The sequence below is a fragment of the Calonectris borealis genome, chromosome 21 (assembly GCF_964195595.1).
Source record: "Calonectris borealis chromosome 21, bCalBor7.hap1.2, whole genome shotgun sequence".
NCBI lineage: Eukaryota > Metazoa > Chordata > Aves > Procellariiformes > Procellariidae > Calonectris > Calonectris borealis.
Genome location: NC_134332.1, coordinates 9,387,856 through 9,412,028, shown reverse-complemented (window position 1 = coordinate 9,412,028; position 24,173 = coordinate 9,387,856). Strand labels below are relative to the sequence as shown.

At 55.7% G+C, this 24,173-nt stretch overlaps 1 protein-coding gene across 2 annotated transcripts; it reads left to right on the top strand.

Moving 5' to 3' along the window:
* The first annotated feature begins 8,082 nt into the window (after positions 1–8,082).
* Positions 8,083–22,247, top strand: EGFL7 (EGF like domain multiple 7). 2 transcript variants are annotated; one of them, XM_075170705.1, is made up of 9 exons: positions 8,083–8,151; positions 13,602–13,787; positions 15,501–15,623; positions 15,856–15,968; positions 16,703–16,798; positions 18,255–18,407; positions 19,330–19,394; positions 19,754–19,916; positions 21,918–22,247. In XM_075170705.1, exons 2-9 carry the CDS (start codon positions 13,708–13,710, stop codon positions 21,938–21,940), a joined length of 816 nt encoding a protein of 271 aa, XP_075026806.1. In that variant the 5' UTR covers positions 8,083–8,151; positions 13,602–13,707; the 3' UTR covers positions 21,941–22,247. The 2 variants fall into 2 exon arrangements, with proteins under 2 accessions (XP_075026806.1, XP_075026805.1); XM_075170704.1 differs by lacking the exon at positions 8,083–8,151 and adding an exon at positions 10,020–10,199.
* The last annotated feature ends 1,926 nt before the right edge of the window (positions 22,248–24,173 follow it).

Genomic DNA, 24,173 nt, shown 5'->3' with positions numbered 1-24,173 from the left:
TGGCAAAAGCTGTACAAACTGAAGGTGGAGTTTTTGCCATCTGATTTTGATTGCTGCTTGGTAATTGACTTTATTATTTAAAGTTATCAAATGTTGCTGTGGGACAGCATTTTCCCTGATACTCGCTCGTATGCTGATTAAACCCTGACTGACTGCAGCATCACAGCGAACAGCAGCACGCTAACAAAGAGCAGCCCAAAAGGGCCAATAAAACAAACCAGGCAGGACTTAGTTTCTCAGGAGCAGCTGAGACTCAGAGGGAAAAGACACACTTAAGAGAAAAGTTCCTGCAGCAAAACCGTGGAGCAAAACTGATCATAAACCAAACATGGCCTCAAACTTAAAGGGATCAGCGTGGGCAGGGGATATTCAATGGCAGCCACATCAGGTGACAGGGGAGCAGCATGCCACACTAATTGGCTAGTGCTAATGAGGAGCTAAAACCCTCTCCATCCCCCTACTCAATTCATGCCTGACAGGCCTTGAATGCCGCGGAGCCAGGCTGAGCCAGGACAGAACGTCGGAGCGGGCTGCACGGCCTTTGGAAAATCACATGTCCCGGCTCGGGGCTGCCTGCCCATCTGCGTGCTCTGCCTTTGGTGGGTCCCGCTCCACCTGCCACCGTGGGCTACCGAAAAGGTCACCTTGTGACAGGCTGGGGAGGCTGCCAGGGTGCCTGTGCCTCGGCGTGCACTGGGGGGGACGCCAGCAGCAGGTTTGAGGGTGACGGGGAGGTGCAGGCAGAGGCAGGGCTGTGGGCATGGCTGCACATGGCCGGGCGTGCTGTGCCAGCACCCTGTGGCTCTCTCGCTCTCGCACACCATAACTGAGCTTTGGCTGACACCCAGGTTTTCCCCAACACTGACTTCCACAGGAGGATAGCAGTGGCTCTGCAGGATGAAGCGTCATGATTTCAAATTTAAAAATACCTGTTCATATGGCCCCTGCTGACCGCTTCCCGCTCCAGCAGCTACTACTAAAGATACTAAGGACTGGATAAACAGGAAGCGTTTTCCACACATCCCGTTTCACTCCTGCAGCTCCGCTGCCGAGGCCAGAGCAGTCCCGCTCCGTGCTCAGCTCTGTGTGCGCGGGGAGGTGTGGGTGGCCGATGTCCCAGCCATGCACCATGACCTGCGTCCATCCTGGGGCAGAGGACATGGGAGAGATGGCATAAGGCCAAGTGGTGGTCGCTGCAACTGATAAAATTTGGGTGTAGGGTTTTTCCCAAAGTGCACAGGCTTCAGTTTGGAGGAGGTAGGGAGGAGAGTGAGGATGCTGGGAGCCTTTGTGAAGGCTCTGTACATTGCAGGATTGAGCCTGTGTGTCTGCTGATGGTGGAGAAAGCTGTCAGCTCTGGACCTGAGTTTCCAGTGTCCAGCATCTCTCATCTGAAAGGACCATCCAGTGCTGCCTCTTCTTGCAGGCAGTGTGTGCCGTCCATACAAGCTCTGTAACTTTCCACAGGGAGCTGCTGCTTAAAACTCAGCTGAGCACTGAGCACAAAAACGGACGGAGATATACCCTCCGTACAGGTTAATGTAGCATGTACGCACGCACAGCGTTTCATGCACAACTGAGCACAAACACATGCTCGTGCCGGGAAGAGGCTCCCCTGGACAGATGCACTCCCACGGAGTCCATTAGCTGGCAATGCTCGCAGCAAGCCGCACGCAGTATAAAATCACCTATTGCTGGAGAGAATGATGGGCAGCAGAAAACAGTCTTTAAAAACCTGTCTGCCAAGGAAAACAAGTGGGGTCTTTCTTTAGCCATGCATTTATATAAATAAACACAGGAATATTTTGCAACTCCCAGGGGACTTGCCCAGAGTAATATTTTGCTGAATAAGGGTGGGAGTAATCCTCTGCTCACCGTAAGCCTGCGCACAAGCGCTATGTGCTGCCCAGAGCGGGAGGACCCAGGCGTGTGCGGCGCGAGCGGGGACGTGGCTCTGCTCCAGAGAAGCCCCAGACGACACGCGTCCCCCGGCCCGCGCTGTGCGCTCTGCCTTGCCAGGGGGAAAGCGTATGGGCTGACATGGGGGTCTCGCTGCCCGCAGCAGCAGGCAGTGATGGCCTGGCAGCCACAGGGCTGCTCTCTTGGTGGCCTGATCGTGTCCTCTGAGAGAGTCGAGAAATAATTGCCACTGCCGCAGCCCTCGTGTTCCAAAATGTCTCCTTTCCTAGCATGAAGTCTGGATTGAAGTTTCAAATGCCAATTAAAAAGTGTATTATTCCTCCTTTGGCCACCCAGAACCAAGGTCACACATACACATATATTTAATTTGAAATCACAATCAGCTTTGCATCAGAATGGTCTTGAAAATTAGGGCACTGGGGCAGTTGTTTCTGTGCCCCTCTCTGCTGCCTGGCGCTGAAGACACCATCTTTGCTAAGTGATGTCCTGCAAGTTTAGTGGCCCAAACTGCCTGTACCTCGCTCTTTCCCAACACAGGGAGAGTGTGACGGGGGTGACAAGCCATCCAACAAAGTGACTGACCGCTGAGGTGTAACCCAAATTTCAAGGGGTCACAAATACCCCAGGACGTGCTTCACTGGCACCTAACGCCAACGTGACCCCCTCTTGAGAAGGTGGCCATGGGCACTGCCATGATTGGCATGGGCTGTGAGGGAGGCCCTGGCACTGTGGGGATCCCCACCAGCCCCCCATACGCTCCCTCTGAGAGGGAATGAGGGGCGGCTGTGGTGGGGGCCACTGAAACGTGCCCCGTGCCAATGAGGCGGGAGGGCGGGGGGCAGCAGCCATCTTAGGCCTGGTGTGAGGTGCAGGCGGGGAGCCCAGGCGGGCGGTCCTCTCCCTCCCCGTTGTCCCCAGGGATGCATGGCTGCCTCCTCTCCATTTTGGCACCCTGTGGCCATCCCCAGTGGGCACGGTGTGGGGGTGCCGCCCCGAGGCCCCTCTCCCCCTCCGGGCGCGGGGCGGCCGTGTTTGTTCTCCTCGCAGCGCCCGTTATCAGCGCACAACACACACAGGAAGTCCTGTCTGGGATTGTCCATCCCCGGCCTGATTTATACAGGAAGAAAAGCATAAAAAGCCGCCCTTCCACCTCGGCAGCCACCTCCTGCCTATGCGCGGCCGGCGGCTGGCCATGCCGGGGCTGCGAGACGGGTGCCCAGGCCCGGCAGACCCAGGGTGGCCAGGCGGGGATGGCCGCCGGGAGCCATCGGGGAGCACGGCGGTGGGGCTGCTCCTGGCACGGCGGGGGACGGCGGGTCGCCGCAGGTACCGTATGAGCCACGGCCGTCGTCGCAGCGGGGATGGGGTGGATGGGACGGGATGGGGAGCTGGCGCTGGGGGCAGCGAGAGTGTGTCCTCGCCAGGCCAGACCCTGTGGGCTTCGGGTGGGTTTTTGCCCCAGTTCAGGTGGAGACGATGGCGGGAGCCTCAGGGGCTGGTTGAACACATAGCGCTGGCAAAGGGCTGCCGGAGCAAATGAGTTTTTAAAGCATCCTTCGGCTGCTCCCAGCGAGGCTGCCTCTGCTATCAGCCACGCACGTGCTGAGCCGAGGAGCGTCTCCAGCGCTGGTTTGCTCAGAGCGAAGCCCAACCTGTAGCACTGTTGTTTTTAATTCACCCCACTGGCGCTCAGGCTGTTTTCCAGGAGCGGAGGACTCAGAGGGTAAATTTTACCTCCTGTGCATGTAGAGGAAGGCTTCAAGCATTTGCACAAATACCTGCGAGGTAGCTGGAAATTCTTAGCAAATCTCCTTTTTTCCACAACTCATTCTCTTTTTCCATCTGCCTGCCTCTCTGAAAACCTCTGATATAACACCACGTTGTTCATCCTTCCACCCACGCTCCCCCCGTCCCCTCTCTCTCCCCTCTGCGCAGCCCACGGCGGTGCGGCTTTCTCTCAGCGCGGCAGGACCCCGAGCCATGATGCCGCGCTGCTGATTTCAGATTGCACCGGGCAGAGTTTGGCCCCAGGAGCAGGCAGGACGCGGGGCTGGATGGGGCTGCGGGCAGGGACCATCCCTGCTCTCACACAGACCTGAGGCTTGCACTGGCTAACGGCTGAGCCTGGAGCGTGCCGGCGTTTGCGTGCCGGGAACTCAGCAAAGCCTCTCAAATGTGTAACCGTGGAGCTGAGTGATTTGCATGCTGTCTGTTTTCAGCTGCCTGCAGACCTGTGGGTCCTGCCGCCCCAATCTGTGTCATTACACAATGCAGGCAGGAGGCTTTCAGTGACTCACCTGGCGTGTTTTTGGGATAAAAAGCTGGCTGTGGGTAGGTGCAGCTGGGATACCCAGGCACTGGCTGGCTGTGCGGGAATATGGAGCAGGACCACACCAGTGAATGGCTCTCGGTAGAAATAACCCAGCATACTTTTTCCCAGGGTCTAACATTCATGGAATCAATTCACAGGGCAGAGAATCAAACATAAGAAGAAACAACAAGGCTTTGTCAGTGATAAAATTAATTTAAAAGCGGATTGGCAGCTCTGCCACCGCTTGGGAAGCTGTGCGAGACAGAAGCCCAGATGCGGTGGCTGGACCCTGAGCCTCCTCGAAATCCGCCTCTCCTCTGGGTAGCAGCAGAAAACACCGAGTCTGCTCTGGCAGATTTTGAATGTTATTCCCTGTGATCCAGCATTCATTCTGCCGATTGAGTTAGTCTCCCTCTATACTGCTAAACTACCAGCTCTGCATAAGTTTCCCTAGAGGTAAGGAAGAGAGATTGAATCTGGGCTGCAGGCTCATTTGAGCCATTTCCCAGACTCTACTGCTGCAGATGGGGCTTGCTCTGGGGAGACAGATTTACAAACTGCAACAAATTAGAGTAAACGAACCTGACTCACAGTCACACCAGCAGCAGAAGGGCATGGCAAAACACAAGGGAAGATTTAACTTGAGCTTTCAGACAGAGAAAGGAAAGGAAAGGGTCTCTGCAAGCAGAAGAGGATGATCAGAAATCATCACTCTCTGTTCTCTCTCCCAAAGCGAACACTATGGGCGGGATTGCTGTCCTGCCCATAGCCTGGGAGGTGACTGCAGAGAGGAACTCCACTTAGTGCAGGATTCTGAAGCTGGAGACTTTCTCCTGATAGAGAAGGATAATCAGAGCAAAGGGTCTTGTGCGAAATGCTCTCCCCTGAGCTGCTCACTGGGGTGGCCATGATGAAGGGCCCGACTGAGCTGTGCATGCAACGCACAGCTCTTCCTACCGCACTTCCCGTGCACTCTTTGGGGAGTGATTCACCGGGAAAATGCAGAAGGGAACGGCGGGGTGGGGGACCATTCCCTGCTGACTAATGCCACTTTTTGCCAGGGAAATCTCACAGAAAGCCGCGAAATTCAGTTTGTTCCTGGGTGAGATGAATCATTTCCCAGTTTTTACGCAGCAGCCATTACTGCCTCCTCTAAATGTAAATAAGAACTCCTCTGTGTGCACATAAGAGAAAATAAAACCTGGCTACAGGGTGTTGCCCTCTTCACGCATTTGTTTTTGCACGGCTACAACTAGGCTGCTGTATGTCTCTATGGTCACCTTAAGTTAGAACATACCGGTCATGAGACTGGTAATGCTTGTGAAGTCCTTACTCAGGGAAAAAAAATCAGTTTGTGGGAATCAGATCTGGGTCATAATACCCATAGCACTGGGCAACTGGTGACGACAGACCGAGAGCTATGGGCCAAATACTTTTCTTGGTTTGACGTGCTTTGATCCCACTGACATCAATGGACTCCACTAGATTTCCACTGAGATAACTGGTCTGCAGCTGACGCAACTGAGAACAATATGGGACATAATAGGATAATGGGAGGTCGTTTTCCTTACAGCGCTCTGCAGAACAGGGACTGCTCGAAAGCCTAAACTTTAGTGGAAAGTTTACAAACAGCTTTGAGAAAAGCCTGAACAGAAGAGTTTGTCCTAAACCAGGAAAAGCCATTCCCCCTTTTTTCAGAGGCACCAGAAATTCCTACTGCTTTAGCAAGTACTTCCAGTTCTGTGCAAGACCCCTGCGGAGGCCAGCGAGAGCCCATTGTACACAGCAGGTATGGGGTCAGCCATGGCTTGTAGTAGCTGAAAAGTTTTGCATCTGTATGTGTGTCACTCTTCTGTCTGTCTCCCCATCCATCTATCTCGTATCTGCCACTTCAGCACCTCTGACCCCAGTTTGGGGAAGCGCTCGTGTGCTTGGGCATGTCCCGTTTATTGCAACAGGTAGTAAGCACTCCTCTCTAGGAGAGGTTTCCTGATGTGGGACCTTAATGCTGGTCTCCTATTAAGTCTCCTCTGTTAATCATTCCTTTTTCATGCCTACAGAGCCAGAGCAAAGTTGAGTCCCCCCACCCCATCTCCAGACACCCTCACACCCTCCGAGCTCACCTACCGCACAGGGGACCGGCTGGAAGCCCAGCCCAATCCTCAGGCCCTCAGTCCACCGTGGATGCTTTTGGGGTGATGTCGGCTCTGGTGCTGCTGCCCAGGCGGGTGCGGTGTGCTTGGCAGGTCTGCGGGACGGGCAGAGGTGGAAACGGGGAGCTGGGTGAAAATCTCACCTTTGCAGCCAGCCTGGTGCTCAGCCTGAGACCTGCTCTGGGCCAGTACTCAGCATGCCTCGTAGCTCACACTGGTGGTAAAACAGTGGGAGACAAGGAGATTTCGACATTGTTAAATCTAAGAGGGAGGTTGGGCAGAAACATTTCTTTCTTGGCCCGGAGACAAGCATTAATATTAGATGTCGTGGGAGTACACTTCTAGTGTGCAAGGGAGAAAGCCTTGGAGGAAACATGTAAACCACCGGTCCAGGGAGGACTTCAAATTCAGACAGACTTGCAGTTGGGAGCCAAAATCCCTTACTGCCTTTGTCAGAAGCTCATCACACCGACGTTAACAGAGCCAACAGATCTGATTTTCCCCCACTCTGAACTGGCATCACTCCTCTGCTTTCAAGGGAACTTTGCCAGGCTGTGTCCTGGGGGATCTCCTCCAAGCATAATGAATATTAGCATATAAGACACTGAATCCTCCCTATGAGCGGAGGATTAAATGCTCTTTTAATGGGTTATATGCAGTTCTTAAGCAGCTGACATGGGGACTTGCTTGAGCAAAGATTTGACCCAGTAAATGGAACTGAAAAGCAAACATTTTGCAATTAAAATAATTGCAGAATTTTAAAATGCTGCAGTGCACTTGGGGAATAATTGTCTCATGGCTGAGAAGGCTCTAACGGAGACCCTGAACCGTGGTGTGCTTAGTCCTGCCCTGGGTGTCATTGTCCTGCAAGGAGCTGAAAGCTGAGTGCCATGTGGGATGCTGGGTGTCGACGAGTCCATCCCCTTTCTCACCATCAAATTTGCACTTGGGATTCTGGGGACTCATGCAAAGGTTGCCTGGGCAGTAAGGGGTCTTAGTCCTTAAATGACTTTGTACGTACTGAAGATGGTAAAATACAGTGTTGGGGTACAGCAGATGGGATCACAAATGAGCATAAGGGAACTTAGATACACCCTGGTGGGCGTCAGCAGGAACAGGGCACCCCGTTCTCTTGGGTTCTCGGAAAATCCCAGCCTTAGGCACTGGGAAGACTGCTGCAGGGGATGGCTTGGTGTTCAGCACTGTGTAAGCTGGAGCCAGGGCTTCTGCTCTGCTCAGTCCTTGCTCGTATGCCTGCCTGCCCTACTGCAAAGGGTGCAAAGGCACTGCGGGTCTGCGTGGACTTTCCCACCGGGGTCACAGGAGGGTGACCCACACGGCAAGCTCATGTGAGCAAGGGGAGGATCAGGACCCATAGGACGTTCCTAAAACACCCACTGTGCAATCTGCAGTGCACAGGAGGGAAGGGATGGGGCTCCCCGTGCCCTGCCACCGGTATCACTGTGTCTGTGCCGCTCCGGCACGCCAGCGAGCCTTTGCGGTGTGAGCTCAGTGCCAATGCCAGACACAGGCACTCTGTGGCCACGATCCTGCTTTCGTCCTCCACTCCGCTCTGCAAGGACCTTTGGGAGCATCCAGGGAACCCCACACCAGGTCCATCATGGGCAAGGGCTGGATCGCTGATCTCTGCCTGCATGACAAAGGGAATGTAACAGCGGGCTTTTTCTGTTCTGGCAGTAAGAAACCAAGATGCTCCATAAGGAAAGGATCCCTGCCCAGGACAAATGATGGAGCACCACGGATAAGGTGAGTATCTCAACCATGAAATTAGATACTGTGCTTTCAGTATAGTCAGATGGAGAAGCTTTCCATTGGCTTCCAAATGCATTTGGCAGTTATTAGACAAGTTGAGTATCAGGCTCTGTTCATCTCCCCCATACACCAGAAAAGACAATAACGCTCTCTGCATAATAATATAATTACCGTCCCTTCAAAGCTCTTGGGAAAAGTTGCCTGTGCTTCGTGCTTATGAGATTAAGTGAGCTGAAATCATTCCCCAGAGGTAGGCTGGATCCAGACAGAGCGAGCAAACGTTTGTACTACGCGAGGTGCTGTGTAACATGGAGCTGCGCTTGCACCAGCATCAGCTAGCCCTTCCCTTGCTGCTGGGAGGGATCCCATCTCCCGCGTGCTCTGTCCTCCCCGGCAGTGGAGCTCCATCTTTACCAGTACGTCCCAGGGCTGATTCCCCTCTGCTCTGCTCCCTTCCCCAGGGAGGATCTGGAGCAGTTTATGCTCCTTTTACACCGGTCCACCTGAGAGCCCCACGCCAGCACATCTAACACCCATCAGCTTCCCCGGAGGGCACAGCATGACCTGAGACAGCTCCAGTTCAATCAGCAGCCTCAGCGTATCCATGAGGAAATACAGGGGATGGGCCAGTGATCTCAGTTGCTCTTTTGGAGCCATTATTGTTTAACTGGTAAATATTTCCTTTAAATGCTTACATGCTTTCAAAAAAGTTGCAAAGCTTAATGGGAACAAATATTCCCAGGGGGTTGTATCCTGCCATTCATTTGCACATCAGACCCCTGCTATCTTTAAGGCTGGTTCTGTGCATGGGCAGGCGCCTAAGTCATTTGAAAAACAATAAGCTTCTGTGCTCTAATTTCCCAGAGAAAAATGTAGACAAAACAAGTGGCACTTTGGCACAAACTGAACTGCAGAATTTTCTTTGATAAATAACTGGGCATTTAACAGGAGAAGCTTGCAGGCAGCTGGGGGATCGGCCTGCCTGATCGGTCCCCGGGCAGGTGTTGGCAAGCTGGCGGAGCTGCGCCCTGCGTGGGTTGTGTGTTGAATTTGGGCGTCTCTCTGGGTTGATCCTCACACCGCTCCGCAGCTAGGGGGGCATCCAAGCAATCCTTTAAGCATCCTTTAGGGCTCACTGGAAACCAGCCTCCGTGTCCTGGCAGTTCATTGCCTGCTTCTGGAGGACTTTGCTGTTGTAATGAGCTCAGGGGGATTAACAGGGCACGGTGGGAGGCTACGGACCAGTACGGTGTATTAGGTCTCTAACCTAGGGGAAGATGATGTCTCCTCTTATAATTATACGTCCTCTTGGGGAGTGCAGAACCAGCTACAGTATTTTTTAGCAAAGAGAAATAAATTTGCCCTGGCCACTGCACTAGTGATGGACCATTTCACCTGGGAGTCTGAACACACCTGGGTGAGGGGCTGGGGGCTATGCTGGAATCTCCCTCTCCTGCCATTAATCCCCTGCCCACCCAGGTGAGCTGGTCTGTGGGGGGGCCAGGGACCTTGTGTCCTCAAAGCGTGGGGCATGCAGAAACGGGCTCGCGGGGCAGCAGGGCTCAGCCTGCCGCAGGGAGGCTGCAGGTAAGGCTCCAGATCAATGCCAGGGCAGGGATCCCCTGCAATCCTGGCTCCATCGGGGTCAGTGCGGCAGCAACAACGTATGGGGCACAACGCCAGTATGTCCACCCACCCCGGGCTGGGCTTCTCCGGGGGTCTGCCCTGTCCCTGCATGTCCCCCCCCCCAGGACCAGACTTCTGCGGGGGGGTCCTGCCCTGTCCCTTCATGTCCCCCGGGGAGCCGGGGCACCTCCGCGGGGGTGCGGGGGCAGGTGGCGGCCGGCGGGGGCCGGCGGGGCGGGGGCAGGCGGAGGCTCCCCGGGCCCCGGCGCTTCCCCCCGGCCGGGAGGCTCCGCTTTCCTCCCCGCCGGGAGCTCATTGGGCCGGGGCGGAGGGACCGGCTCGGGCCGGGGGAGGAAATGCGCGGGGGGCCGCGGCGCGGCGGCGACTCCGCGGCTCCTGCACCGCCGCCGCCACCGGTGAGTCCCGGCGGGCGCCGCCCGGGGGCTCGGCACGCCCGGGGGGGCCGCGACCGCATCCTCCGGCGGGGAGGGACGGGCGGCGCGGGGGGCAGCGGGGGGGTGTTTCGCGGAGCGGGACTCGCTGCCGCAGCGGGGCCGCCCGGGGGTCCCGGCGCGGCCGGGGGAGGGGGCGGCCCGGGAGGTGCCCCTGAGGCGGCGGCTGCGGCGGCAGGGCTGCGGGCAGCGGACGGGCCGGCGGGCAGGGCTCCGCCTGCCCCGGGGGTTGCAGCGCCCGGGGGAGCGGGGCTCGGCCTGCTGCGGGCCGGGGTGAGCATCCCTGCGCCGCGGTACCCGCGTCCCTGCAGCCCGCTCCGTGATACCCGCGTCCTTGCAGCCTGCTGCGCGTACCCGTGTCCCTGCGCCCTGCTGCACGGTGCCATGCCTGCTCCGCGGTGCCTGCATCCCCGCAGCCTGCTCCGCGGTGTGATCCCCTCCCTGTGCCCTGCTCCGTTGTGGCCACGTCCCCATGCCCTGCTCCATCGCGCCCGCATCCCTGTGCCTGTGCTCCGCGATGCCTGCATCCCAGCCTAAGCAGAGAACAGCTGGAGGTGTTTGTAAGGGAAAATCCGTCTCCGTGCTGCTGATGCTGACCCTCACCAGGAGGGTTTGGCTCTAAGGGCACAGACCAGGTCCAGTGCGCAGTTGGGAGCAGGGGTTTCACCTGCAGAACCAGGCCAGGCTGTTTGAAAAAGTGCAGCTGTTGCGTTCTCATGAGGGTAATCACATCCTCTTGAGCCACTGGATTCTCTTGCACCACTTTGCAGACAGACCCCGATTCCTACTGCTGCCATCAGCTGGAGTTTTAGCCTTGGTTTCATGGGCAGAGCTGGACAAAGCACTGCTCACCCACACAGTGGGTTGTATTTTCCTGTTGGTTGCTGCAGTGGATTAGGCAAGAACAGACTTAGGAGAGTTACAGAAACATTTCTGGCAGGGGGGAGAGGGACCCCCAGACCCACAGGAGCACGTGGCCAGCCAAGGATACTTTGCTGTCCCCTGAAACAGCAGGAGCTCAGATGCACCCACATAGTTTCACTGGCCAGACTGTGGGGCTTCACCTCTTCATTCTAGAGACTAGAAAGGCAGTGACAAAAAACCTTTTTTTTTCTTAATCATGAAAAGATTCTCCTTAAGTTATGTGCTTTAAAAGAGGAGTATTGGAATAGGTAGTGGCAACAGGTTGGAGGATCTTCAGTGGCTTTAAAGAGGCTGATTTTCATAAACTCATAAAAAGGACAAGTATAGACTATAATATATTCCACTTTTGAAACTTCTTCTGGTATGAAGCAACCATAATTTTATGACCCAGAGGGATACTCTGACCATTTGAGGTAGGGCAATGCTGCTCCATTTCAAAGCGAAAAAACAAACTGCCTATATTTTAGGCTTGTGCCCTGTGTTTCTTGCCTTCCTCACAGGGAAAGCTCCCACAGCAGTCACGGGAATCCTGTGGGAGGACGGAGATGGTTGGCAGAGTTTGACTTACAGACTTCTGGAGAAGCACCGCTAGTCTGGGGATCTGTGATTGTAAGGAACATACGTGTCCCAGTATAGCCCTGGGAAAAGCCGGCTGGCTGAGCAGTGGGGAGTTAGTACGTCTCTGTGCGCTAGTGTCCCTGGGATGTCTTCAGAAGGACTGGGGAGAAAGAAGGTTTCTTCACTATTTTTTTAAAACTTTCCTGCAGGTCAACCAAGATTTGATCTCCTGCTGGTGGAGATACCACATATTAATCATTAGAAGATGAAATTTATCACTATGTTTGGAGAAGAATGGAGGGCTACAAGCTTTATATCACCAAAATCCTCCTTACATCCTCACAGCTGGGCTTGTACGAAGGTTAAGATGGGCTTGGGCATCTGCAGTTCCCCGCTGGGCTGCGGCTCCATGGGAATAGCTCGTACCGCTGTAGGAGCAGGGTGGGCATGTTGCCATCCCTCCCTGTCCTGGAGCCAGACCCTCAGCTCCACAGTACCGCTGAATTCAGGGACTGAGTGAGGTCCCGATTGCATTTTATGGCGATACAGTCGATTTGCTGTGACACGAAACCTCCTTGTTGCTCAGCCAGGCAGAGCCATGTGCCCTGCTTATGGGCTGAGATGAATCCCTGGCTGGGTGAGGAGGGGAAGGGGCTGCTCAGCCAGCCGTCCGCCTCGCTCAGCACTATCACTGCATGGAAACATGCACAAGATGTTTGATATTAAGGGGCAGGAAGGCACCAGGCTGCTTTCTCTCTAGATGCAGGTCTGCATCTCTCCGTGCCTCAGTTTCTTCACTTGCACAAAGGAAAAGATGATACTGAGTGCCTTAGCGAAGGACTTTAAGACCTGCAGGGTCTATAGATTTGGGATGATTATACCAATTATCCCCAACAACTTGGCTCGGAGTTAGGAATTGTCCCGAAGGAGTTTGGGAATGAACCTGCAATCCCCAATCCCACATCACCTGGGGATTTTAGAAAGTTTATCTGCAGCTCACCACATTTGCAGTCTCAGAGGGATGTTTCATGTTGTGTTGCCTCCCCATAAAGACACTCCTTTCTCAAGGTTTAATCAGAAAGACTGATTCTTTCTTTAATTGGCATATATTTAAGGTGGGTTTCTTTATTTCTTCCTCCTTTAACTGCTGCCATCCGGAGGCCAACTGTTTTGTTTAAATTAGGTATTGTTTAAATTAGATATTGTAATTGACCTTCTTCAGCCTTGTTTCATATTTGTCCTCTGCTAGAAAATCAAAGCCTCTTTATTCGTGACTCGGTTAGTACTGACTCCGCAGACAGTACATATGGCCCTTACAGCACTTTTCTCTGGCAAGAACTTGTATTTTAAAGAAAAGAAGATCAGATTTCAGTGTGTTATGTGGTGGGAAAAGGCGGCTTTACAATGCTGTATGGATTAAGAAATTAGGGGCCATTGTTTTGCCCTCACTGTCTGGAACTGGCAGTGTATTTCATGCGACACAGGTCCCTTCCCTGCCACTCGACAAGCGACTGTCCGGTCCCCGGCGCCGCGAGAGCATCTCCTGCGTGCCAGGCCAGGCGTGTCCCCAGGGTCAATCACTGCTGCACCAGTGACTGGAGTGGGGCAAAGCGGGTTTGCGCCCGGAGGAGCTCGCGCCTTGCGAGGGGTTCACGGGTCCCTCGTGTCCCCTCTTCCCCTGTGCTTTGGCTTGTCACGCTGCTCTGTTGCCAGCAAGTGTGCTCCTGCCCCAGCCCCGTGTGCTGCCCTTGGAGGGTCTGCGCACACCCAGTGCTGTCCCTCTGACCCTGGGCGCAGGGGCTGGCCCCGTCCCCACGGCTCCATCAGATGTCACTGGCTGGGGCCGGATGCTGCATGTTCACACAGCTCTTCTCTTGGTTGCAGGGTTCCCCGCTAAAGGGCGAGACATGTGGTAGGAGCCAGCACTTCCCACCAAAGAGCGAGACTCGGTCGTGCTGCACAGCCCGGGGCGCCGCAGGAGGGACAGGACATGCGCCGCATCGGCTGCCTCCTCTCGGGACTCCTCTTCATCCTCAGTGTGACCAGCACGGACGGCTTTGCCCGGGCAGGGTAAGCCCCCTTTTTGTCTGCATCTCCCAGATGTGCGCCGCTGCATGTCATGGCGAGTCGCATCCCCTCCTGGTGATGAAGAGCCCTGTTCAGCCAGCTGGCTGCACGTGCATAGGCAGCTCGCCGGGCTGGCGAGGAGGTGGGAAAAGGCTCAGCCGAAAGGCTCGGCAGCCCTTCACCCTGTTTGTTTGCTTTGTCACTGAAGCAAAAAAGCCTCTCGGAGAAAATGCCCCAGCTCTGTTTAGCTCCATGCAGGGGACACAAAGACACTCTGGGCTTTTTGTCTAGGAGAGTCAAAAGTTAATTAGGCCCTGAGCTGTTCATGAATTATTATTGTCTCTTTCAAGCATATCCTTGCATAAAAATATGCGTGCAAGCTTGCTATCACGCCAATCAAGTCTTGCAAATGAGCCATCAGAGGAGGATGCAGCCTCCCAGCTCTGAGAGGATGCCCTGTCCAGGGGACACAGGCCTGGAAAGCCCTGGCGGGTTGTTGCCTGGCCGTGCCCTGTGCTTCCTGGGATGCTGCGGTGGCTGCGGTCGCGGTCCCACAAGCCCGGGAGTGGCAGCTCCAGCAATTCCCCTTCCCTTTCCGGGAAATGGGCCCGACACGGCGCCCTGGATCCCAGCACAGCCTGGGCAGGCACAGCTCAGCTCCTGCTGGGTCAGAGGAAGCCCAGAGCTCGGTGCCCCAGTTTCTTCCCCAGCCAAAAGGAGCTCGAGCTCAACGCCCACCCCCCAGATACAGCTCACATTTTCTACAAAGTTTGTTTTTACATTGAAATACTCTCCTCTAGCGTTAAACCTTTTGCATTCTGGTTGTGACTAAAACCACAGGCTGAATTCCTCGCTCGCACGCACAGGCTGCAGCTATAGCTTTATTCTAAATTTTGCAAAGCAAACAATTGCCATTTAAAAATTGCATCTTCTATAGCATTAATCAGTGAGGCTGAAAGGATTTTTCTGGAGTTAATGGAAGCCATCTGATGTCCATGCTAATTCCCAGGCTTTTTATTCTAGTTTCTAATTGGGCTGAGAGGCTGAGACAAGTAAACGAGTTCCTCAGTGGGACTGACCTGCTTGGGCTGGAAAATGTTGAAAAAAAGAATTTTTAACCAAGACCACTTTGGCTGTTAACGTTGGGAAAGTTTTTGACTGGGTCACAGTCATCTTAGGAAGGCTAGAGGGCGACTTTCCTCTGGCCTCTACCTTTTTGTGGTGAGCCTGACCCTTCCTGTGAAATCATTAATTTCTTGGTGACCACGGGGGCATCTGTTTCAGGAGTGCAAAAGTCTCAGAAAGGAAAAATTCCCCCAGAAAGTGAGTGATTTTAAGGAAAGGGAGGTGATGAATGGAAGGAGAACTGCTTTGAGTAAGTCCCCCCTAAATCTGGGCCCCGACTGCTCTCCCGAGACGGAGGGACTGTGCCAGGGTGAGTGTACGAGGAGGCGTCAGCGCCTTCGCGCAGGGGCTGAGGAGGAAGAGCCTGTGCAGCCCGCAGTGCTCAAGCTTTGTGTTGCTGCCCCAAAACAGCTTGAAGTAACCTCCCGGGTCACTCGGGCAATTAGCCACTGCCGTTTAAATAGCCCTCTATAGAGAGGGACTGTCAGGCCATGTCCTGGGCTGGTATAAATCGGTGCAGCCCCTTTGCCCCGAAGGGAGAAGCGGCGGGTTGGTTTTTAGCTGGTGTCTGACCCGCTCCCCTCTCCGCAGCCGCAGAGTCTGTGCCGCGGTGCCGCAGAGCCGGGTGGCCGCCTACGCCGAGTCCCACGTCCAGCCCGTCTACCAGCCCTACCTCACCACCTGCCAGGACCACCGCCTCTGCAGCACCTACAGGTGAGGGCAGCTGCCCGCAGCGCGGACCTGGTCCCTGAGACGGATCCGCGAGGCAGCGACCGGTGGGGGCTGCGGAAGGGGGGAGTCCTGCCTTCCTCTGTGGGGAAGAGGCTCCCAGCCCCTGGGCAGGGGGTGCCAGTGCAGGGGGTCTGGCCCACTGGTGTGGGAACAGGATGGGGGGGCTTGGGGCAGATGCTCAGTCGCCCAGCTCAGCCCCATCCTTGTGTTGCAGGACCATCTACAGGGTTGCATACCGGCAGGCGTACAGGCAGCTGCCCCAGCCCGTGGCCTCGTGCTGTCCCGGCTGGAGCAGAGCTAACAGCCATGCGCTCAGCTGCAACAGAGGTAAGAGGCTGCTGTGCCACCCCGTGCCAGCGCTCGCCCTTCCCCCAGACCCCATGGGCCAGGTAGCTCAGGTCCCTGGATGAGACCCCGGCAGTCAGGTCTCTCATTTACCAGCACTCTGCCTGTCAGGCAGATTCTCCCTGTAGAAAAGCATTTAAATTTTCGGCGTCACAACCAAAGGCAGTTCAATTTCTGATTAATTCCCAGCCTTTCTCTGCTGCCTCGCAGGCCTTTTTCCTTTGGGATTGCTTATTAACTTTATAGTTACCAGAGGATAAATAAAACAAGTAAGTCCTTTCCATATAAATCAGCAGTAATGGATGAGAAATGCTTTCAGGAGGCAATTGTGATGTACAGCACAAAACAAATGCAAAACACATCAGCAGCTACTCTGTCCCCAGATGAGCTCAGGGCGCAGCACCAGGGGCTTCCCAGGGCTGCTGCTGCCCATCGGCTCTTCTCCCTCCCGGCTGTGCTGGCTGAGGGACCTCTCTGAAGGCTGCAAACCCAAGGTCCTGTTCATCCCACCCATCCTGTGCCCTGTGCACCCCGGTCAGCTCAACCCCACCGCTCTGGGGCTGGGGCAGAGCATCCTGGCCCTGGGCTGGTGCTGGTGTGTGTTTTGGGGGGTGTGTGTGTGCACTGTGCGTGTACACGCATCCATGGTGGCAGGGGAGGGAGCTCGGGACCCCCAGAGCTGCCCGGTGATGCTGTGCTCACGTTTGGTCCCACAGCTGTCTGCTGGGTGCCGTGCCAGAACGGCGGGAGCTGCACCTTCCCCGGCAGATGTGTCTGCCTGCCCGGCTGGACGGGGCGAGCCTGCCAGACAGGTACCGGCTGCACTGCTCCCCTCCAGGCTCCCTGCATCAGGCCTGCCCCGGGAGAGCTGCCGGGAGAGCTTCTCTGGGGAGCAGCAGGGCTGCCATGGGGGCTCTGGAGGTCCTCTGCCCACAGACCCCTTGGTCGGCGACAGAGACCAGCGCCGTGGCTCCTCACCAAGCCTTGGTGCATGCCTGGTGCTACTCAGCCCACAGAGGGGAACCGGTGTGTTACCCCTCCACACTCCCCCCACACGTGTTGCTCCAGGGCAGTGATGCCTGATGGTCTGGCCAGGAAAGGACGGGAAGCTCGGCTCCCAGGGGAGCTCTGACCTCCCTTTGGCTGCATCGGTGCTCTCAGCCCTCCAGTGCAGCCCTGGCATCCACATTTTCTCTCCGCTGCTGCTCTGCGCTGGGTCAGCATGAGCAGAGGCTGTACTCTGCTGGGACTGCGCAGCCAGCAAAAGGCTTTCTGCAGAGCAGCCGTTACACTTGTGGGGTTGGCCAGAGATTGTGTATCTCCCAAGCTTTGTAAACTCTCGCTGGAAACCCAGATGCCCCTTTACTGCAGAGACTAAATCTGTAAATCAAAAATAGCTGGGGGTGGAGGGAAAGCCTGGTGATCTCTGGGCACTAAGCTCCTCTCCCGCTTGAGAGCAGCCCAATGCTCCTCGCCAGAGTGCAGGGAAATCAGGCAGCGTGGAGGGCAGCAGTGCTCTGCAGACCCCAGCACACCAGCGTGGTGCAGACCCCTGCCACGACGTTTCCCGGCTTTCCGCCCTCCCGTAAGGCAGAGGAGGAGCGTGTGGCATTGACCCACGCTGGGCCAGGCAGGGCTGAGCACATTGCTGACAGCTCCGGCTCCAGCGCAGAGGAGAAAGGATTTTTCCCACTGCCTAAAACAGATTCGCCTGGGCGTGGGAAGCGGTTCAGCTCATTTTGCTTTGTGGGAACAGCTTTAATAACTCCCCCGTGTGAGGAGAGGTTACTGGGTTTTGTACACACTTGAAAGGCTGATAGCTCCTCGCCACGGCTGGCTGGAACCAAAACCCCGGCCATAAATCCAGGATGAGAGCCGGGCGCTGCCTGTGCCTCCTGGCCGGAGCTGGGACATTTCTGACCACAGCTTTTGTTTCTGGCTCTTTTTGTGGGGGGAGCGGGCGGAGGGGAGGAGGCCAGATCTCCCTCAGGGTTAGCCCAGGTTTACTCCAGCCGGGTGCAAGAGGAAAGGCTGTCCCAGGCACTGGCGTGTCTTGTGCTCGCACCCTGCAGTGCTGAGAGCACCCAGAGCTGTGCCCAGCACAAACACCAGCTCGGTCTGGGGTCCCATCGCATCCCCACCCTGTGTGAGCCTTGCAGCTCCAGCGAGGGGAGCAGCACGTAGCGGGGCTGAGCCGTCCATGCCCCTGGCCCCCAGTAAGTACTCCTCACCACCCCTGTCCTCACTGAGCCGTACCTGTGGTTTCAGACATGGACGAGTGTGCCGGCCAGAGCCACCGGTGTGGTCAGCTCTGCATCAACACGGCCGGCAGCTACCGCTGCGCCTGCCGGGACGGCTTCAGCCTCGCTGCCGACGACAAGGCATGCCAGCCCCTGGTGCCAGAAACCTTCAGCCAAGCAGGTAACCTGTCCCCTGTTGCAGGACAGCCCCGGCTGCTCGGGGCCTTCAGGGAAAGCTGGGATTAACACTGGGATTAACACATCACAGGGTGGCTGGAGCAGGACTGGCAAAAGACAGGAGAGGGGACGACAGCCAGAACCCCTCAACTTTATTCCCAGTGACCCGGGAGTCCCTCTACCACCCAAACAACCTCCCCTGTGCACAAATCCAGATACTGCTCCATCTGCAAGGGTGACAGAGCCCATCCGTGGTGTGTGGTGGCCGGGATGCAGCTGTTCTCTCCATCATCATCATTGTCATCCTTCCCGCAGGGCAAGTCCGGAGCCACGAGGAGCGGCGGGTACCGCCGGTGACGGCCCATTATTACTTTTGGTACGCGCTGTGACACTTCAAACTCGTACCGTGAGTAATAATGCGCTGTGGCCAGCACGGGCATCATGTGGGAAACGCCTGGGAGAGCAGGGCACCGTCTGCACATGCCCCGCAAGCCACCTGCCCTTACCCGTGTCCAGGGCCCTCAGCAGGGACGATCCTTTGTGCCCAGCATGGGACGGGGCAGACCTGGGTGCTAACTAACCTGACAACATGGGCACAAAAGGCCAGGCTTCGCCTGGCTTCGCCAGGTCCTTTAAGCATCACCCCACTGCCTGAAAAATTCCCCGTTTTGTTGCAGGTACTCCAGCAGCACTCCTGTGCGCATTAGCAGCAGGACTAGATGCCAGTGCTTGCAGCAGGCGTTGGATCTGATCAATGCTCCAGGGGCTGGTCCCAGCAGGGCAGACCCTGGGGGTCTTATTAGGAGGGGATTGGAAAGCAGCAGAGCTTGGCCTAAGCCCTGCAGCAATGTCTCTCCCCAGCACCTTCCACTTCACCTCGGGCAATGGGCTTTTACTCTCTGACCTTTTCTTGGTCACTTTTTCAGGTCCTCCCAGTGAAATGAAGGAAGAAATGAATGACCTGAAGAGCAGAGTGGAAGCGCTGGAGCAGGTGAGCTTTCAGCACACACCTCTGCCGTGTCCTGCCCTCACTGCCCTGCTGCAGCTTGAGGCTGCGCTCAGCCAGCTCCCACCCCAAGCTCTGCACAGCCAGGGTTTCCCTCCGCCCCGGCTCTATTTTTAACGTCACGCTGGCCTCACGCCGCAGCGATCCCAGCTGTGCTCCACGCTGCTGGCAGCGCCCACGCAGCAGCTCTTCCAGCCCGGCGGCCCTTTGAACGCAACCAAAGCCCCGTGAGCCGGCTGGCGTGCTGCCCTGGTGGGGTGCACCCTGGCAGGCGACGTGCTACGTCCCGCAGGGTGGTCCTCGTGGCTGGGAAGGACATGCTTATGGCTCCCCTTTCCCTGCAGAAACTCCAGTTGGTGCTGGCCCCCTTCCACAACCTCATGCCATCTGCACCAGAGGACGTCGGCGCAGACCCCATCAGCCGGCTGTCCCACTCCCTCCAGCAACTGGACAGAATCGATTCCCTGAGCGAGCAGATCTCCTTCCTCGAGGAGCGGCTGGAGACGTGTAAGTGCCTGGAAAAAGTATTTCACTCCACCCATACTAGCCATGGCAAGCAGATGTGGGCCAGCAAGATCAGTAACACATATGCCACTATTAATCTATATCTCCCTCAAGCTCAGCAGCCTGTAATTAATAAAAGATGAACACAAACAGCCCATTAGCTCATTTCAAAGCTGTTTCTATGGCTGCACCATCTGACTGCCCTTGCAGCAGCCAAAAATCATAAGATCAGCACATGGAAACGTGTGCAGAGGGAGCCCACTATGAGCAGTGGGTCATGTCTCGCAATCAGCACTCTTGCCGGCTGCGTTCCCTTCCTGTACTGTTATAACTTAGTCCTTAGAAAAGAAACCTCAGCTCTTAAGAAATTAACAGTCCAAAAAGTCAATCAATCAGGAGAGTTCAGAGAGCGTGCAGAAGTTGGCAGATTTACGAGCCTGGGAAGTTTTAGGCAATTCTTTTTGAAGTCTACAGACCAGTCCTTTGCCAAGCAGTGGACCAGAGAGGGTCTCCTAAGTAGCAAGCTCTGAAGAAGAGACACCGGTGAGAGCTGTCATGTGTGAAATGGCTGAAGGCGGGGGGTCCTGCCTGGCGTGCTCCCCACTGCAGAATGGGGCAGTATCCCCCGGGTCCCTGAGGTGTGCGCAACGCTCTCCCTGGAGCACTGCAGCTTGACTCAGAGTAGAGCAGAAACCATATGAACACTATTTTGATAGGCAGTTCTTTGCAGCTCGTTTTCCCATTAAGTAATTCCAGTCAAACGCGTCCAGAAACTAGGCATGGCTGGGCCAGCTCAGGAGCTGGTGTACAGCAGCAGCCGGTGCTCATGGCAGAAGGGTGAGGGTGCTTGGAAAGACTTAAGGGGAAACTGTTCCGGGGCAAATCCAGTCCCAGTTCACTGCTTGCAGTAATGGCTTAGATATAAAAGACTTCAAAGAACTTGTTTGAAGACTAAGTAACTGCAAACAGACACTTAAAAAACATCTCAGAAAGGGGTAATCATCAGAACCAGAGTGTTCCAGCAGACCGGGTTTCCTAGTAGTACCCTGTACATATTATTAGTGACAGCACGGAGGAATGTGAGCAGTATCACAAGGTAACATGGATTTATTCCAAGGGATGACTCCAAAGTCCTGAAATTAACTTCTGCCAAGCCTGTTCCAGCAAGCAAAACTTGTTTTTGTCCCCCTCATGGTCTTGAAAGTCCCTGGAGGACACAAGACTGTCCTTTCATACTCCAGCAAGCACTGGGGCTTGCAGGGCATCCCATAGAGAGTTAAGTAGCCATCCATTTTCTGTGCCTTGCGAATCATTTCACAACTGAATGCTAAGATACAACTGCACTCTCCCATTATCTGCCCAGTGGGGATGTGTGTAAGGACTAAAAAACATATTTTTTTTCTTCTTTAAGCCACCTCTGAAGGCACAAGGTCGGATCTCTTTAAGCCATAACCATTTTAGCCTCTCTAAGTCTGAATTACCCCCACTTCAGCACAGACTGTCAACGCTCGGCTGTGACACAGCCAGTTAGCAGCACGACAGACTCACAACTGCATGTGGCGGGGCAGCAGCCACCCCATGCGGCCCCTTCCCCAGCCCAGGGAGCTCCCTGGGCGCTGGGGACTTTGGTGACCAGCAGCGCCTGCTTCCAATTACTGTCACACAGAGCCACCGGCTGTGTCTGCAGTGGGGACAGGCTGGTGCCAGCCTCCCATCCTGGGGCAGCCAGCACTATTGTCACTGGCTTCCCCCCCAGCCCTGGGACACTTTGCACAGGACTTCCTAGGCCCAGGCGAGGATTGGGGCATGCCAGGGAGGAGAGAGTGACACTCCCAAATGTGGCGGGACAGAGCCAGCCTGGGGTTCTTTGGCAAAGGGAAAGCAGCAAGTGCGGGTGACATTCACAGAGGTTGAGGTCAACCTCATCCTTCTTGGGGAGACAAACCAAACCCAGGCTAACAACATTGCTGAATTGGTTGGTGTTGTTTTTTTTTATCTTCCCAGGTTCCTGCAAGAATGAACTCTAGCCAAGCGCCTGAGGAATTGGAGCAAGCAGAGTGTATCCGCAGCCCTTCTCTCACTGTCCAGCCCCAGGCTGGGGACAAAGCCACATCATCTGCAGGAAGGCACAGGGTAGCAGGAGAAGGCTGGTTTCCCATCAGCATCTCCATCATTTTCTCTTCCAACTCACCTTATCAAAGGCCACACAGTTACTTCCAAACTGGAGGCCGAGCCCTCAGCATCTCACCTCCTTCCTGCTGGAGCGGCAGAAAATAAATGCCTTACCTCGTGCCATTAGTGCCTGTCTGGCTGTGCCAGAGAGACCAGCCGTACATGAAGCTGTGTGGTGCTTAGCTTTGCCTGGCTTTTACTTAGCATTACCCTGGGACATCATCTCCCAGTGGAGCACAGACCTGGCCCAGGCAGGACTGCTCTCCCCCATGCTCCCCCTACCTGCTCCCACCCAAAGAAGGTGGGAGCAAGTCCTGTGTTTGGAGGACTATGGCCAAAAATGCCTGTGGCAGAGGGTCAGCCCCAAGCCAGGCATCATGGCAGTGGATGGGTGCAACTGGTCTCTGGCTGGGTACAGGGAGCAGGTGCCCATCCCTGCAGCTTCTGTTCTGCTCTCCGGGACCAGTCTCCCTCCACGAGCGCTGGAGGTGGGCTGGTGCCTTGGCGCTTCTTAGCCTGGCAGCTGCAGCAGCTTGCTCTGAAATTACCTGCTCCTACTCAGAGTCCTCTGCACCATCCCTGGGCCCTACAGAACAGTAACAAGGGTGAAGTAACAAGGTGCAGTGTCTGTTTTTACTTGCTTTAATAGAAAACCTTTCCCTGTGACACTCCCATCAACAGCACAGCGCAGACAGGGACAAACCTGTGCCACTCAGTAGTGCCACCAGAGTGAGGCCAAGGAGGGAGGGACAGTCCTCTGCACGCCTGGATTGGGGACCGAGGCCTGGCACATCCATGTGTTTACGCTGCCGGTGTAGCCAGTCCCTCCCAGACCCAACAGCCACTGCGCATGCACCTACCTCCCCCCAGCGCTGTTTGCTCCAGCCCAAGGACACCGGTACAGCAGAGCAGATGTGACCGACCCGGTACAACACTTTCCTACTTGCCTAGAGCGGAGCTGCAGAGGAGCTGTGTGCCACACGGGCCACGGGGTGCTGCAGGGGTTGTACCAAAATAAAGCCTCCTGCTGTGCACACTGGGGCTGTGGGATCGTTACTGGCTGGGAAGGTGCTTGCTCCAGGGCCCTGCTTTGACATGGGCACCCATCCACACAGGCACCACCTTCCTCTTCCCCCGAGACAGGTCACTGCAGGCATTTGTCCTCCAGGACATTTGTTTGTTCAGGCCAGGCTGTGGCTCCATGTGAGGCTGGGGTGCAGAAGCATGGCCCTTCTGCCCGTGGGACACAGGGTGGGGACAAGGACCTGCCATTCCCCCTCAATCACCAAACCCACCCCCTGCAAGAGCTGAAGGGTCAGCACCCTTCTTCCTCCCACAGCAGCCCTCCTCCCTCAGCTCCCACAAAGACCAGGAGTCTCCTTTATTTAAATAACCAAAGGTGTACTTTTTTTTTTTTTAAAGCACATAACATTATTCTCAACCCAATTAAAAGTAAACAGCAGATAAGTGCACACAGAGGCACCACTCCCTCCTCCCAGGGACGGATGCTGCAGCAGTCACTCCGTGGATGTGGTTATCCCTCCCAGGAGTCCTCCCCTGGGACCCTCCTGGGTTTAACCTCCATGACAGCCCTTTATCTGCCCCTCCCACCCCGACCTGTCCACGGCGGGTCTGACCCCTGAGTCTCTACTGTAAGGCCCCTCCGACAAAGCCCCCAGTCCCTGCCAGCACCAGCTCAGCCCGAGGGCTCCCTGCCTTGGGGCCTGCTGGCTCTATGGGAACTCCCTGCCTTTCCCAGTTGAGGTTTTAACCCCAAAATGCAACATGACCGCAATTCCACCAACGCAGCTCCAGACAGGCTGCAAAAGCCAGCTGTGTCAGTGACCTGAGTAGCCCCAGGCGGCTTATCTCGAGATTATACACCCTGCACCATGAACAGGAGAGCTAAAGCCTCCCTGAACCCCAGTTAGAGGTGAAGGTTACCCCCTGGAATCATGGACCTGACCCAGCCTTGCTCTTCACAGAGGTCATGAACACTTCCACAGCTCCCAGCGAGGGATCCAGGGGCCCTGCTGGTCCATACCCCAAAGCACAGAGGAAACTCCTTTATCTGAATGGGGGAAGGAG